This window comes from Vigna radiata, chromosome 5, assembly GCF_000741045.1.
Source record: "Vigna radiata var. radiata cultivar VC1973A chromosome 5, Vradiata_ver6, whole genome shotgun sequence".
NCBI classification, from domain to species: domain Eukaryota; kingdom Viridiplantae; phylum Streptophyta; class Magnoliopsida; order Fabales; family Fabaceae; genus Vigna; species Vigna radiata.
The window spans coordinates 14,638,004-14,656,319 of NC_028355.1; the positions used below are offsets into that span (position 1 = coordinate 14,638,004).

The window sequence follows — 18,316 nt, forward strand, 5'->3', positions numbered from 1 at the left end:
CAATTGAGGAGTCATGTCGTCGATCAATGATCAAAATGATTAATTTTTGTGTTGAATAACTTACATGTAAGGTGTGATTACCAACAATTGGATTGTGATTAGGTCATTGTTAATCCAAAGTTCACTCTATTATTTATAAATATAGGTTTGAGGTAAGAAGATACATGATTTGCATTTACTCAACTATTAATATCTGAATTGTCAAACGTTGAGCTGATTTGACATTAGAGAATCTTTTGCAGGTACCCTCCTAACGGTTTGGGCGAACGGTTACGAGAGGACTTATAGTGATAGTCAATTTGTAGGACCTTTAGATGACTTATTAGACATTAGAAAGTTAGTGGGACCCTAAAACAAAAATTAAAAATATTTACCCCTCTTTGTTTTCCTTCTAAATATGCTTGTTGTATCTGAACATCCCTTACATTAGTACTCTCATTAAACCCTTTGTCTCTGCTCTCATGGTTGACCACTTTGCAACTATTCTCAACATAGAATGCCAATTCGAACAATTCATTCTCATCCATGTAAATTTCTCCAACACACTTCGTGAATTAGCCCAACACATAAACCACCTCATCTCACCCAACATTCCACCTCCCACAAAAACCCTTTCATTTCGACTTCCTCAACTTCAACAAATCGGATGTTCTAGGGTAGATTTTCAAAGTTACCCAATTTTTCGATTACCACCAAACTCCACTAGAGAAACACAATTAGATCATATAATTTTATTTAGAGGGACTAGTGCTCGCTTGGTATTAATGGATGTTCAATAATGGTCTCCTCACATCATGAGAGTCGCTCCTTAGAGCTCTCGAACTTTGCTTTGCCCCCTGATGTCCCAATTGTCACTTTGTGTAAGTTGCATCACACTCAATCTCTAAATGAATACCTTTATAATCACATATTTGGATATTTCACCAATTTTTACACAAATTGTTTCACCTTTGACCTCAAACCTAGCTTATGTCACAATGTGTTAGTTTCCCAACCCAATGACCTTCCATAAGTGATTGCATTTGCTAAGTCACATGATGATAAACACAAACACATTTCTTCTTTTCAATCACTTTCCAAAGTCATCGGCCCCACCCCTATTAACACATACACAAACATTAAAACATTTCTCCCTTTCTTACCCACCTCGTATCCAAAATACTTATACAAAAACACAAAAACATAAATGCAAGCTTGTAAGGAAAAAAATAGTTTTTTTACAAATGCACCCTTTTAATTTAAGTTTATCTAACAAAACTTCTCCATAAACTTAAATTATTTCATCTTTCATCCCGATCAACTTCATGTGTGTTTGAAATGACATTGTAGGCAGTGGCTTTGTGAACATATAAACTATTTTCTCCTTACTTCCTGCATGTTTGAGCTTCATGCTTCCTTCCTGCACTCTTCCCGGGATAAAGTGGAAGTGAATGTCAATGTGCTTACTTTGTTCGTGGTTAACCAGATTATTGCCTAACTCGATTGTCAATCTATTGTTTACTCAGATCATTATCTTATCTTCTTGCATTGTCTCCATTTTGTTCAACAGGTTTCTAATCTAGATTGCATGTCACACACTTCAAGATGTTGCCACATACTCGACCTCACATGTTGATAGGGTCACAACAGGTTGCTTCTTTGATACCTGTCGTGCTTTTGGGACACAAAGATACCTATCACGCTTTGGTCCACTTCCAAACCCAAATCGGTTATCTCAAACTCCTTTTTCATGATATCTAGATTGATCATCTCAAACTCCTTTTTCATTATCTCCTCAAACTCTTCAACTAGTTTGACTTTACTTCACATAAAGATCAGGTCATCTACATATAGGGCGACAAATAATATATCTCTTTGTAATTCTTTAAGCATAAATTGTGTTCATACGGACACAACTTATAACCATTTTTTTCAAATAGTTGTCAATCCTCTCATTCTAGGCTCAATGAGCTTGCTTCAAACCATACAATGCCTTATTCAACTTCTACACCTTATTTTCTTCACATTTTCTCATGTAGTCAAGAGGTTGCTCCACATAGACCTCCTTTTCCAAAACTTCATTAAAAAATGCAAACTTTAAGTCCATGTGCTCTATCTTCCATTCGTCTTTTGTTGTTAAAGAAAATAGTAGTTGGATTGTCTCCTTCTTTGTTATGGGAGAAAAAACTTCATAATAGTCAATACCTTTTTGTTGTTTGTAGCCCTTCACCATAAATCAGACTTTGTAATGCTCCAACTCTTTATCTACATTGGTTTTTTCTGGTATATCCACTTTACTTCAATTGATCAGACTCTTTTGGATAGATCTACCAGCTTTCATGTATCATTCTTTTCAACTGGGTCGATCTCCTCATCCATTGCTTTCTTCCATTTTTCATCAAGCACAACCTTTTCAAATTTTAGATCTTCTGCATCTGCCAATAAACATATCATATGTGCCTCATCTGTAGAGTTATAAATGTCATGCAAACTCTGAGTTATGGGCTGCACAAACTCATATTCTTCATCAAAATACTCGTTGATCCTCTCAATTATGGTTCTTGGGCTCTTTCTAATAGCTTTCGAGCTCCTGCCATCTATCTATGAGCTCTCTCCCCTAGACTTTGAGTTTTCACATGACTTCTCTTTCATATTGTCCGAAGTCCATTCATTCTCCTTGTCTACCCGAATATTCTGACTTATTAAAACCTTATATATAATTGGGTTATATAGTTTGTAGGCTTTTTCCTTTCATCGTACCCAATAAAGACATATATTTTGTTACTATCATTGAGTTTTGTTCTGAGCTTAGTTGGGACATGCCTATAAGCCATGTTACATAGAACTTTGAAGTGGCTCACACCATCTAATTTGGTATGCAGACACCTGTTCTGCATGTATACTATAGTTGTATTGTCTTTGCCCAAAATTTCTCTAACATGTTCTTGCCTTTGAGAATGGTTCGAACTATATCAAGGATGGTTCAATTCTTCCTTTTAGTCACAGTGTTCTGTTGTTGTAAGCATGAAGCTGTTAGAAATTGTCACATACATTGTTCTTCATAATACTTCATAAATCTTCCTTATATGAATTCACCTTCATACTACTTTTATTTGTTTGTGGTCTCTTATTCCACTATCCACCTAAACTTCTTAAATGCCTCAAATACTTCTAACTTCTCTTGTAAGAAATACACTCAAACCTTCCAAGCGAAATAATCTATAAATGAAACAAAATATTTATTACCGTTGAATGAACCAGAAGAGATAAGTTCACATGGGTCAATGTGTATCAGACCGAGTTGTTATTCTACCATGTATTCAACCTTCATCAGAAACCCAATCCTCATATGTTTTCTAAGCACACACTTTTCACAAAACTTCTTCTCAAAGTCCACGCCTGGTAATCCGATTACCAACTCATTTGACAGTTCGGTCAGGCCTACAAAGTTCAAGTAGTCAAACTGGAATGCCACACCATGACTTCGTCCTCCAAGGTTCATTTTATTTCTAGTCTCCCTTAAGAACTCTTAATGGGATTCGCTAATATTTTTCAAAGATTACAAATGAGTATAAATCACTCCTAGTATACAACGAGTATTATCAACCACTCCTGGTTCCCAAATAATATCACCACTCCTAGTTTTTCTAGTCAAATTGACTAAGCTGAGTTTAACCACTCCTAGTACCCAAGTATTATCACCATTCTTGGTTTCCAAGTCTTATAAACCACTCCTGGTTTCCACCCTAGACAATTAAACAATACAAGTGTTTTGATTTGCTTTCGAATATAAACACAACAAGTGTTTTTATATTTCTTACAAGATGAAAACAACTCTCTTAGAAAGGATATATAAATGATGCAAAGTATTTATGAGATCTTGTAAAGGTTCTCTTTTTTTGAATGAAAGCTTTAAACGCTGTTAGCCTGGAGCAATAAAATAGTATTCAAGTGATAACTCTCTTGTATTCTATTTTTTTTTCTTCTTATGTGAGTCCTCTTTGTATAACCTTATTTGAGAAATGACCTTTGGACACAGAGTTGACTTCATGATAGACTTTGTATGCTTTTTAGGTATCTTGGTCATACTCAGGTTTATGCTGCAGAGTGATAGTGCTTTGTCAACAATTTTTCTCACAAATAGATTGTATTATCTCTTTGAGCTAAAAGCTTTGAGGAAACATTTTAGGAATGTCTTCTTATCTCTCAACGTCTGTCTGATCTTTTTGCAGAGTTTTTGAATAAAACTTAGTGTTGTCATTTCCTACACAAACAAAGAGAGCAAAGCATGCAAACGCAAATGCATTTTTTCATACAACATTAAATGTTTTATACATTGACGATCATATTGTGTGTTCAAGGCACATTTATGCATGTTAACATCATTTAATAAAAGCATCGCTTAATGGTAAAGTGTTTGATGTATTAGATAAAGATGATACGATCTTTAAACGCTTATTTTATAAAGTTGTCTACACTACATTACTTCGTTTATGCTTTTGTAAAGCTAACGTTTAAATGCTGTATCATTTTGATCAGGCACTATGTCTTTATGTTCATACGTTATAACGTTTAGACACTTTGTTAGGAGTTTTAAAACATTTAACTTTTTATGTTAATGTGATAAACACATTTGTGATAAGAGATATTTATATATCTTTCGATAGTGTTTAGGGCCTTTTACTGATATCACAAATGATTCATTCTATCAGACATTCAATGACTCAATACATTTGGATATTAATATTTAGGTTTAATAGGTTCAGAGGTCCCTATATTTGGGAGTTTGTTTTAATTGGGTCCTCCAATTTTAGAAGTGATCAATTAGGTCCTTAATTTGGTCAATTTGATTCAATAAAAGCCTTTCCGTTAAATGCAGTTAACGCCGTGAAGTTTGCTTTCAGATGGCATGCTGAGTCATCCTTTTATTCACAGGTGGCACTTTTTTTTGCTAAATACGTGGACTTTTTATTACCACCTCACGCCTCCTGCCACGTAGTGTATGCCTTCTTCACATAAACTTTAATTTCCAAACTCTAGCTCCTGTGCGTCGCCACCGTCATTCTCGCCGGTAACCGTCCTCTCAACCTTCGTCATGAACCTCCGTGGTCGTTGCAAGCCCTTTGTCACTCTCCTCTTTCATTAATCGCAAGCAACCTACAGAAGATTAGATTACAGAACCCAAAATCGTGCATCTACTTCTCTCGCGAGAATCTACTCCATCATCTTCTCCATGGCAGCCACGCGAATCACACATCAACTCCATTGAAGCCGCAACCACGAAATCGCCATCGGACCTTAGAAATCGTCACCAAACACCGATGTGAAAGTGCCAATCACGATTTTTTCCATTCGCCAGACTTGCAAATTCAAAAACACAGGAGAAACCCAAATTGAAAACCTAATCGCACAACCATGGTTTGTCAAAATAAGAGAAAACACCGAGACCCAAAATCAGAGATTTGGGGGTTCTTTGTCTTTTTTGGTTTTTAATCTTCAAAGGGTTTTCCTTTTCTTTTGTTAGAGTTGAAAAAGAACGTAGTGAACTTTTGTTTGGTACTAATTGGTGTTGAACATGGTGGGTTGTTTGTGTTTTTTATTTGTGGTTGCTGGCAACTCTGCGTTTGGGTTATTAAATTAGGGTTTGATGGCTGACCAAGGATTGGAAGGGAGCCAGTCGGTGGATCTACAGAAGCATCCTTCTGGGATCGTGCCTACCCTTTAGTGAGTATCCGTTGTTTTTTTTTTCAATAAATTACATCGTTCACTTTTTCGATTGGTTTCAATTGCAAGCTTCATATGGCTGGATTTTAAGTTTTAATTTGTGGGGTTAGCCCCCTTTTTTTTCATAGTAAGAGTAATACCTATCCAGTAAGTCAACCCCTATGTCTTTGTATCTTCTTAACACTATTGTGTTGCTAGGGAATTCAGCTTGTAAATATTGATGTAAATCTTTTGAGTGATGATATAACTGTAGCTGGTATTTTTGGGATCGCTTTTGTGGTAAAACATGGTGCAAAAGAGATGGTGGTTATACCTTTAGTTTACATTCAATTATTACTAGTGATCACTGTGGCGGAAAGGAAACAAAAGAAGGAGGAGATGGCGACATCGATCGGAGAGGCGCTGAACGTGGGGGAGAAGGCGAAGGGTTGAGAAGAGTTACGGTGACCAAGAGGAAGAAGAAGACACAAAAAAGTGTGAGTGTGTCCTTTTTTGATGTCGTCTAATCAGCAAACAAATAGTGCCACGTTATTATAAAATGTAGAGTTAGCATGTTACTTTGCAAAAATGTTAACGCCGTCACCATCAATTAACGGTAAGGGTTTTATTGATTTAATTTTATCAAAACAGGGACTCAATTGAGCATTTTCAGAATCCGAGGACCCAATTGAAACAAACCCCAAAATATAGGGACCTCTGAACCTATTAAACCTAATATTTAAGCGTTTAACATTTAGCTTAACGTTCACTTGAATATTTCCATTACGTCATATGTTATTTGTTAGACATAATTACTTTAAAATTTTGCATTCATTGTAAATACTTATCTAGTTGACACTTTGGATAGACAATCATATTGATAAATACTTATCTTATTCAGTATTATACTTTAGCATATACACTCGTTAAAAGTTACATTTTGTAAACAATATTTTGTTAAATATTGTTTGTTAAACTTCAAAAGACGGGTTGGTAGACAACCTAGTGTCTTTGAACGATCTTGTCTTAACAAACTCAACTTATAATTTCACATTCGAGCACAACTCGACTACCGGTTTCTCTGATGCCGCACAACTCAAATTCAACTTGACATTTGATTTCTCCATCCTCCTACAATCTGAATCCAACTCAATACTTGGTCTCCTTATCTCCACACAACTCAGACGTAGCTCGTCATCCAATCTCCAGCTCGACAGCTTGGTCTTCATGCTTAAGTTTGACAATCAAGCTCCTTGTCATCATTAAAATCCCTAACTCTTCGTCATCTTTTTCTGTAAGGAAGTTGTTCCCTTTCTTTTTCTCAACCCGATATAACTTCACAATGTGATTGAACCTACCACATATTGGTACGAACATCCTATTTACAAGGTTTACCATCTCACTCACTCCTTTTTTTTTTCTCACACAATTTCACTCTTTCTTTTTTTTCTCTCAACTCGACACTAAATATAAAAGTTTTGATACCACTTTGATGACCAAATTATGACACACCCACACATTTAATAATTTGACTTTTAAATTCACTATGTTCATTTCATTTAGCTGTGATGGCTTTAAATAGTCGTGCAAGTGGGTCTTGGGTAGTTTGCAAAAGACATAAAATTTGGAAACAAAATAACAATTACCAAGTATAATAATTGGTCTAGCAACACAACAAAATAAAAAATCTAAAATAGTTGGCACATTGGTATAAAAACAACAAAAACATAACGTGATGGACTCCAAAAACAAAACGACAACAATAATGAAAAAACCTAAAAGCTAAATTGCACATTCACCCTCCTAATTTAAGTTTTTTTTTTAACAATCAATGTAAGAACCGATTCCTTCTTCTCATTTATTAGGATCTGCTTGATACACCTAACCCGAGTGAAGAAAAATATTCAGATCTAATAGACGACCCAAACCTAAAGGTTAGAGTCATAAGCCTACACACATTCTTAGGCCAATGGACCTCGTATACATTCTACTTCACTTTATCCATTGAGGATGAGTGATGTTCCCTCCACCACCCCATGTTCTCCCTACACCTTCCCAATTTTTTTTAAATTCCAAATCTACCTTTTTTACGTTTTACTTTTACCAATTTAATTTTTTATTTTTTAAAATCCTAATTACAATCCCCTCTCACTTTCACTTTCCCTTTCACCCTCACAACCAAGCCCCCACCCCCTCCCCCCTTCCTCAACCCGTTAACAAACATTGTGTCGTTTCGCTATGCATTCAACAAAATACTTCTTGTTCGCATCGCCATGCATGCATAGTGTTTGCATAAATGCCTTTTCATTTTGTATATTTTCCAAATGTATAATTCGTTGAGCCATGTACGTGTTTACCCCTCCTACAATATCTTTTGTGTGTAATTCGTTCCCATTACCATCACCCAGTGATGTGCGGACACGTACGGTGAATAGGTAGAGTGGGAAAATAATTGTTTAATTACACGTGATACTGTACAATGGAACATTGACCATTATCAGAGTCAAGAGACATTGAAACAATGCTCATGTAGTTGCAGTCATTTATGATAAGGAGCTTTCAATTGGTATAATCAAAACCTGTTATAATAATAATATTAACGTAAGTGATTACAATAAACTAGGTAATAGCAGCATTGTTGTGTTTCCCATTTCAAGGGATCACATAGAGACCCATGTGGGGGAGGAATTTAGACTTTAACAAACACAACTAGTGATTAAGTGCAAATTATTGATTATTGAGATGATTTAAAAAAATAACAAGTTATGTTGGAGAAAAGAAAGAAAGAAGAAACAGAAACAAAAGTAAAAATTAAGAGAAAGAGAGAAAGTGATAGGAGATGGAGGCTTGCTGTTGAAAGTGAAAGAGAAAGTGAAAAGGATTTGATCAGGTTTTAAAAAATAAAAAATAAAATTAGAAAAAAGCAGTAAAAAGATTAAATTTGGAATTTAAAAAAAATTAGAGAGATTTAAGGAGAAGATGAGGTGAAGGAGAGAGCATCACTCATTAATAATATATAATTTAAATACAGGTAGAATATAGAATATTAATGTTTTATAAGTATTTTGTGACAATGTCAAATATTAAATCTCATTATCTTATATTTAAACTTACATTTTTTTTAATTAAGTGTATTTTTTTTAAAATGAAACAATGTTTCTTTACTGAAAATTCTCATGATATCAGCTTTAACATTATTTTCCTTTTTTCTTAAAATACTCTTTAGAAAAAAACATCATTTTTTTATTAAAGAAATAGTTAAATATGTCTTTATTTTTAAAAATATAATTTTATTTCAAAACTTTGATTCAATTTTATCTTTATTTTAAAAATACGTAAATTTAATTATTTTTCTCCAAATTTATTAACTGTATTTAATATTTTAAACACATTTATTACAAACTAACATTAAAATAAAAATGTATCAAATAATAACAATAACTTAATGCTATTATTTATTTTTAAATTATACAAATATTTATTTTTAAATACTAAATATATGATTTGAAAAAAAGACAAATTTTAAAATTAAAAGAAAATTAATCCTTAAAAAAATAAAGAAAATAAAATAAAAAGTAAATATTCATTTTTTTTTTCATCAATCAAACCTGTGTAATATTCAGAGGAACCAGCTCTCCTGCATTCATTTGAGGAGAGACAGGTGTGCGGTTCCCAATCTCACCGCTAAAGTGTTCAGATGGTTTAGTAAACACAAATTTAAAGCCTACGAACCATTGGATACAACTGCATTTTTGGACGGTTCATACATAAAACGTAGATGATCTGCATTTAGCAGTGAGAAGTGTGGTGATGAGTGAGATATTTTATACGGAAAAAGACGCATGTCCCAATAATGCAACACCGGACAGAACTCCACCGTCACGTTCTCGTCTCTATTCCCAAACTACCGTTCACGTGTCAGACATGAATTTTGCATTGCTTGCTTCCTTGCCGTGACACAAATATCCAGAGCACCACCGCTCAATCTCATTCTCCCCCACAGCAACACTCTACTTCCAACTTCTCATTTTCGTCTTCATCAAAATAACACAATCAGATCACGTCTTTCACTTCTCCACTCACGATGCCCCTCCAGCCATTATTCTGCGGTTCAAAAGTCGCATCCCAATCCACACTTTTCGCTTCGGTGTTTTCCGCAAGAAACAATGCCGGCCGCTGTTCTTTCACCGGAAATTCGTCAGTCCGTGGCGCAAGGTACTCCGCTTTCAATTTTTCATCCACTTGTTGTAACAAGCAAGAATATTAGGTTATTACTTGGCGCAAGTGTTTCCGAGAATTGTCATTTTGTTTTATTGTTAGGCCGGTGAGGTTTATGAAGCAAGCATCGGGAAGCATAACGAGCGATGAACATGGAGTTTTTAGCGAGGTACGTTATTTTAATGCATTCTTGAAGTTCTTGGAGTGGTTTCTCATTGTTATTTTAAATTTTGATTGAAAATTTTGGCATAGGTTAGACAATGGATCGTTCCAAACACAGGACACCTAATGCTTATGGCGGTCGTGCTCAAGAAGGGGTTCTTGAGGTATTTATGTCATTAACATGCGTCACTGGCCTTAGATGAAAACTTTTATTTCGTAAATATCAGAGGCCGTGATTGTAGCACAGCTGGAATTTGTAATGCAACTTGATATTTAATGTATGGGTTTGTTTAGAGAAATTTATTTGAAAGCTTTCTAGGGAAAAATAAAACGATTTTCTGCCAAAGTTAAAATATTGGATCTTATGCATAAGCTAATTCATAGAAATTCAGATTATTTTGAAATTATTCGTAAGCTATTTTATGTTTCCTTATCAAATTTTTCTCCTATAAATAAATGACTACGAAAAAGTTTACTCAAATAAAATTTATGTCTATAATCTGTCAATGTGATATAAAAAAGAGCAAGGTTCACGGATAGGAAGCCTTTCTAAATTTTGATGTTAGTCTCATTACTTCTAGATGACATTAAAAGTTCAAATTTTAATTGTAGAAGCAAATAAAGTGGCATGAACTTGATGTAATGCATAGGTTTGGTAGCCAGTCTAAATAGCGCACTTTGAAAGATTTATACATCTCGTAGCAAAAGTTTTTCCTGAGTAACAAATAGAGCACTTCAACTATGATAAGTGCCACCTTGCATATCTACTTTTGAAGGACATCAATATACTTATCAATTCCAGGAAGAATCCTCCAAAGTAATAGAGAGCAGACCATCATGGAAAACTTTCCCAGGCCAGGCATTTCCATTGGGTGTATCGGAAGTTGACAGTGGCATCAATTTTTCTATTTTTTCACGACATGCAACTGCTGTCACACTTTGTTTGGTCCTTCCTGAGAGGTAAATTTAAATATTCTTTATGTAAGACGAGATTAGTTCAAGCTTTAAATTATTTCATAAACCTGAGTATATATTTAAAAAATGTAGTTTGTTTAATTTTATTTTAGCTACATGTAAGCATTCTTGTCATGATTGTTTATTTTCTAGCATTGACTATTATTCATGTTTCGTATACTTCCTCAAAACTGTAATACATGACGCAAGAGCTTTATTAATAAAGATTCAATATCTAATTCTTTTTGAGATCAATTTTGAAAGCTTAAAGCATTTACGCTCAAGATATTGATGTGTGTCACAAACAGTTTCACATGGTTATATTGATTGGTTTTCTTTTGGAATGACCTCATGGTACTGGAGCAACTTAAATACTAAAACTTTGGATATTGTTCATACTATACACTATCAGGTGCTTTTTTATTGTAGCTTTGGTTTATGGGTATTAAGGTTATATATCTACTATAACTATTAATTGACCCTAATGTACTAACTTAGGCTTTTAGGTAGTCCTTATTGACAAAATGGCCTTCAGTTCAATCTTTCTTGTCCTAGGTCAATTGAAGATTTTGCTCCATCTTGTTGTATATGTCCAATTTTTGAGGATTTTCTTTTTCATTAAGGTCCTGATAAAATTTGGAAGAGGGTGCAGACTGCTAAATCTTTCTAATATTTGGAGTTCTCTTCTGTGGCATGATTATATGTTTTATTTTTTGTTGGGGGTGGGGTGGGGTGGATTAGATGAGGTGCAAATTGCAACATAAATGTTCTTTGTCTTGGTAAGATATTTTCTTGACTGCAATATTGCCTGAATTATCTAGCCTTTAAACTTTATGCTTTGACTCCAGTTCTTAAAAAAAGTTAAATATAGCCACAAATTTATTGGCTTCCTTTTGTTTTGCACACTTTTTCTTTTGTAGGGGAAGTATAGGTACATTGAATGGCGGCATGATAGAAATGGTATTGGATCCTGATTTGAACAAAACTGGGGACATTTGGCACATTTGTATTGAGGTATATGCTATTAGACTACCTGGACTTTGACCTTGCCTTGGTCTTCTGCTGAAATTGTTGTTATAGATTCTGTAACAACTTCAAAAGTACAATACCTTCACAATTACTATCAAGTAGCTTTCACAATTGTTTAAATATAATACTGTTCTGCATATTTGAGCATAAAATTTGTATATTTCTATGTAATAATACCTTTGTTAATTTGTCAGAAATGTTGGGTTGAGCAGACAAAAATCAACTTTATTGTTGTACCTGCATTTTTCTATAATATATTGTCAGTGTGGTGGGAATTGTATCTGGCATGTTTGTTTAGATAATTACATCGGATTCCCACATAAGTTACTTTACTGTGGAATGGTGATGTAGATTGTTAAAAGTTTTAAATGTAATTGGACTGTATGTATTAAATTTGTTGCTGTTATACCATGACGACTGTGTACATGAAAACATATATTAAAATTTCGTGTAAGCTTTAACTTCCTCCTTATTTTTTTATTGAAATAAGTATATGTAGAATAAATTTCTTTAAGGAGGAAATACTCTGTTGAAAGAGGACAACACATGTCAACAATTTCTTTCATTGTTAAGGATCTGCTTACTTCCCCCTTTGTTATAATTTCCCATTGTCATGTCTAATAAAGATTCTGTTCCTATTAAACACCATGTCAATATACTCATAGGAAACTTGATTGATTTTCTTTTTTGTGTCATTTAACTTGGTTGATTTTGAACTTGTGTGGTGATTATTATGAAATGTGATTGATATTTCTTTATGCAAATGGGCACACTTCCTGGTTGAATTTTTGCTTTTTTATTGTAAATTAACCTTGCTATAATAACATCTAACTTATTCATGTTGGTTCAGTTTTTGAAATATTTTCATGGTTTCATATACTAACAGGGTTAAATAATGTGGTTATCTGTCATAAATAAATAAATCTACATTAAACTTTTCTTATTTAACCTAGAACACATTTTAGATAACGCCATCACTTTTTTCAAGGTTAAGTACTGGAACCAATGGCTTTACATAAGAGTTGCACACTTGTACTGGAGAATAATAAACTTTTCTACTTTATCTATTTTCTTGATTTTCTTTTGGCGTGACCTAGTTCTATTAGAAGTTGACTAAAATAAGCATTCAAGTATATTTACAACTTTTAATGGCAGGATCTTCCTCGAAGCAATGTTCTATACGGATATCGCATAGATGGACCTCAAGATTGGGGTAAGGGGCATCGATTTGACAGCAACATTGTGCTTGTTGATCCTTATGCAAAACTAGTTGAAGGCCGAAGATATTTTGGGGATATTAGCATGAAGTTGTCTAAGTTTCTTGGCACATATGATTTTGACAGCTTGCCTTTCGATTGGGGAGAAAATTACAAGCTTCCAAATATTTCTGAGGTATTTTCCCAGCACAAATGCCTGCCATTCCTTGTAAACGATGTTCATTACAACATTTTTGCTAGATCAAGGTTTTGTACAAGCTGATTTATGCATAACTATGTCTATAGCTAGCATTCTACCTTTGCTTTGTGTGCTATAAGACTTGATGTATGCTCTTCATTTTGACTGAATATATTTCTGGTTGAATGAAGTCTAATGCTTGCTTCCATTTTCATTATTTTTGTTGCTGCTAATGCAGAAAGATCTTGTTATATATGAGATGAATGTCCGTGCATTTACAATTGATGAATCTAGTGGTTTGAACAGCAACATTCGTGGTAGCTATCTCGGTGTGATTGAAAAGGTAATATTTGTACTATAATTTAGAAAAATACGAAGCATCACTGTAACTAGGGGTGGACAAACTGCACTATTTGCACTGCACTGTAAATTAATTATAATTAACTACAAAGTAGTTTAAATAAACTGGACTGCACTAAAAGGTAGTTTAAGAAAACTACACTGAATTGTTTTTTAGTTCAGTTAACTACAATATAATTAAGTAAACTGTTTTTTAATTTAATAAAAATAAACTAGTTAATGGTGGGTATCAACTCCTTGCTGCATTCTTATTCTCTATCAATCTGTAAACTTCTGTAATCAACTAAGGTTGCAGAGACATAGAGCTATTTTTACTAGTCATGAAAATCTATAATCTATAGTCAATGTGATCATATATCTAAGTTCTGGTTAGTGGTTAACTTTTTTTATACATGGGTAGTGGCTAACTATGAGCATTGATATGTAACTAATTATTAATTATTTTGAGATAATAGCCCTGTCAATTTTTAAGAACCAATATCAGTAGTATGTGTGTGTACGCTTCTGTTTATCAGTTCTTAAAACTGTAATATTAATGATGCTGCGCCAGCACGTTGCAAACTTGAATTAAAATTGTTATCCCAAATGTATAAAAAAATTGCTATCACACTTGATGTGACAATCTCTGTCACTACTGCCACATTCATCTAACATTTCAAAGTTATATTATATTTGACTAGCTTTCTATTAGTTTATTTTTAATAATAGATTTTTTTAAAATAATAGGAAATGTTTATGCTGACTTAAACAGTTATCTCATCTGCCCTTTGTTTTGATCGAAATGACTTTTATTAGTGTTTTTATGTATCAAAATTACTCTAGGATAAGAAATTGATGAAGAAATATTTTATATAGCAGTGCAAATAGTTTATAGTGCGTCGCAGAGGAAGAAACTCCGCGGATAAGGAACATAGTCGTATATCTGTAATACAGTTAACTAGTTAACTGCACTAAAGTGGAGTAAAGTTTAATTTTTTTTAACTGAACTATAAAACAGTTAATTAGCTTTTACTGACAAAAGGGGGGATTTGAATATTGGGATTATGTTACTTTCGTAATGTAATGTTGAAGTTCTGTAGCAGTTTTAAACCCTTATGGAATAACATTGACTTTTTGCTAAAGGTGATATAAAAGTATCTCCTTCTCCCACCTCTAGATTGATGTGTTTCAGTTAGAAGAGTCTAAGAGGTAACTCAACTCAAATTTAAAGGATAGGATAGACTGTTCAAGGAGAGCCAACTATATTGGGCCTATCGAAATTTTTTTTGATATGTCATACTAGATTACATGCCACAATAAATCTTTATTCAGAAAAGTTTATTCTCTTTCTTTATTTAAACTTAATTTATTGTTTGTCTAGTAGATTCCACACCTTCTAGAGCTTGGTATCAATGCAGTAGAATTGCTGCCCGTCTTTGAGTTTGATGAGTTGGAATTCCAGAGGCGTCGAAATCCCAGAGATCACATGGTAATCTAGAAAAGTATTTTTCTTTGTTTTTTGTATCAAAGTTAATATTGAAGCTCTTCCTTAGGTACTGTGTATTTCCAATAAACAAAAATAAATAAAGGGGTTCTGCTGATTATAATTGATCTCTGAAGAAACTCAATGCATTATAACTGAATACATATTGGAAGCATAAGTTTATTTTGATATGCAGAGTTAATGTGCAAATATTAAAAGACCAACTATGTTTGGTATATGTATATTTCTTTGACCATTGAAGAAATTCTGAACATGTAACTTTGGTTTACCAAGTGGCTGCTATGTCATATATGACTAATGGTTGTATTTTTTCTTTCCAAGATTAATACGTGGGGTTATTCTACAATAAATTTCTTTTCTCCTATGAGTCGCTATGCTAGTGCTGGTGGAGGATCAGTTAATGCTTCTCGAGAGTTCAAAGAGATGGTTAAAGCCTTACATTCTTCTGGTATAGAGGTAGTGATGTTAATATTATACTATCACAACCTTTTAGTGGAAGTCTGCTTGACATTGTTATTTTCTGGTTCTCTTATTTTATATTATCTCAAGTCTTATATACCTGTTGTGTCTTTCACTAAATCTTATCCATACACAGGTTATTTTGGATGTGGTCTATAATCATACTAATGAGGCTGATGATGCCAATCCTTACACTACCTCATTCCGTGGCATAGATAATAAGGTAACTTCAATTTGCATCTATTGTTTTGACAGATTGTGTTACTTGCATGTTAGGATACCTGAAGTGAAGTTAACTCTTGCAGTCCGATTTTAATTATCTTATGAATTGGTTAGTCCTATACGCAGTCTACTGTGTTTGATGTGGGGAAAAAACTTCATAGATATTGTTTTTTCAGTTAACAATAATTGATAAGAACCCACAATAACATAAGTTATGTATATAGGTTATGAGGTATGAAAAAGACAAGAAATAATTTAAAAGATAGATTAATTCAGTTTTCTAATAAATTTTAGGGGTATAATGACAACTTTCTCTCATTTTATAATTCTACAACAATTTAAAACTATTCCTGGGGAATTTCTCTCTCGAGTACTTTACCTGTCATTGGAAACACTATTTAGCTTTGAGGTCATCTATTCACTAACAAAATTGTTCTGTGATGTTAGTTATATAGAATGTTAAAAATGATTGTTTTTTCTTAATGAAAACTTTCATTTCTGCAGGTTTATTACATGCTGGACAATAATGGGCAATTGCTGAACTTCTCTGGCTGTGGTAATTTATTTATCTTGGTCTAACCATTAAGATTCTATCCTTGTAGCTTTATTCATACAAATTTACAATTTCATACACCTATTTTTTAGTTATACTATAATATATATATATATATATATATATATATATATATATATATATATATTATTTTTTTATTTTTTTATTTTTTTTCTATTTTAATTTGATTAGACTTGTCAATTTGACTTGTGACCTACTGATCAACTCCAACCCACCCTTAAAATAACCTTCTTTTTACTGACCAACTTGAAAAAGCCCCAACCCTCATATAAAGCGTGTTAGGTTCAGGATTAATGTCGTTTCGGTCCACTATTGAGACTACATCAAGGTAAATAATTGACATCATAATCTTAATTTGCAATTGTTAACTGCCTCGTTGAGACATTTCAACTTTGAATGTACACAAGAAATTAGACAACAGCTCTGCTTCATGTGCTACTTTGAAAAGAAGTAATTACTGTTTTTTTTTTTTTGTTATATTCATTTTGAAAAGAGAAGCAATATTTTGATTTAGTAATTTTTTTTACTGTCTTCCTATAATACAAAATTATTACTTTTAATCTTATAAAATTGTTACGTTTTTATTTTGATTAGGTAGACATTTCTTTATAGATATTTTTTTTTTTCAAAATCTAAAATCTCTATTTTGTTTTTTAAATTAATTTTAACATAAATAAATAAGATTTATATTTAGAACTAAAAAAATTAAAAGATCTCATTTTTATACTATAGAAATTAGCATGGGGATTAAAATATCAGAGCATTCTATTGATACAGTATCTACAAATTATAATGCAAGAAAATGTCTCCTCAAAACATAAATTGAGTACATATATTTATTGTGCCAAACAAAATTCACTTACAAAAATAATATCTATGATACATGCAACTCATTTTTGCATTAAAATCGAGCTTATTTCATTATAAAAATGAAAATTAATGTATAAAATGAAAATTAATACTGCCTTCATTGCCAAATGAAAACCAAAAGTTGTTTTTATGCCACAAAGTGCACAAACCGAAATCCATTGTCTTGAAATTAATTCTTGTAGTCTTTCTGTAAAAAGTGTGACGACAATGAGTCACACTTATAATCATGTTTTCCGGAACTTAAACAAATTTCCAACTAACTTTCAAGTTCAAGCCATGAAAAAATGTTTAAGTGGGAAAATATCCAGTCAAATTAGGGTGATCCACTACACTTACTTTTGGGCCATGTCCCTCTTGGATTAGGACCGATCCCTGTGGACTTGGGCTAAATTTGATGTTGTATATGCATGTGTTGGCACTTGCTCTCCCTTGATGGGTAGAAAATCAGCAGACCATGAATTTGAAGAACTGTTCTTGTGAACAGAATGGGCTGCATTAATTTGATATTGTATAACAAAGTACAATGGCTGTTGGTATAACACGGACAAATAGGAGACAAAAATACTTGCTAGTAGGAATGAGAAAAGCACACAATAGACAAATGGCTGTAATAGATAGCACGTAATGCTGTCCATGGACTGTCAAGCTGTCTGCAGCCCGAGGTACCTAATCCAATTTTCCTTTGGCCATTTGGTAAGGTTCAGCTTTGGATCCATGGCTTTGAGTAGTTCAGGCATAAAACCATACAAATTGCACATTTTATACTAGGGAAATTTTGATAGTTTGGTGCAAATTGCAGTTCAAGACTTCTCAAAGGGGAAAAAAAGGCAAGGCAAAAGAACTAATGCATTTCACAGTGTGTGTGTGTGTGTATATATGTATTTATATATATATATATATATATATAT

The 18,316-nt window shown here is 33.2% G+C and overlaps 1 protein-coding gene across 2 annotated transcripts in view; it reads left to right on the forward strand.

Moving 5' to 3' along the window:
* The first annotated feature begins 9,350 nt into the window (after window positions 1-9,350).
* LOC106762406 (isoamylase 3, chloroplastic) overlaps window positions 9,351-18,316 on the forward strand; it is a 20,468-nt gene continuing 11,502 nt past the window's right edge. The window contains exons 1-11 of one of the 2 annotated variants that reach the window (XM_014646306.2): window positions 9,351-9,897; window positions 10,003-10,069; window positions 10,158-10,226; window positions 10,865-11,022; window positions 11,937-12,030; window positions 13,201-13,437; window positions 13,679-13,783; window positions 15,164-15,268; window positions 15,605-15,739; window positions 15,879-15,965; window positions 16,469-16,520. In XM_014646306.2, the coding sequence (XP_014501792.1) occupies window positions 9,767-9,897; window positions 10,003-10,069; window positions 10,158-10,226; window positions 10,865-11,022; window positions 11,937-12,030; window positions 13,201-13,437; window positions 13,679-13,783; window positions 15,164-15,268; window positions 15,605-15,739; window positions 15,879-15,965; window positions 16,469-16,520 (1,240 nt within the window). In that variant the 5' untranslated portion in view covers window positions 9,351-9,766. Of the gene's footprint in view, window positions 9,898-10,002; window positions 10,070-10,152; window positions 10,227-10,864; window positions 11,023-11,936; window positions 12,031-13,200; window positions 13,438-13,678; window positions 13,784-15,163; window positions 15,269-15,604; window positions 15,740-15,878; window positions 15,966-16,468; window positions 16,521-18,316 lie in introns of both variants that reach the window. The other variant, XM_014646307.2, reaches the window with a different exon arrangement.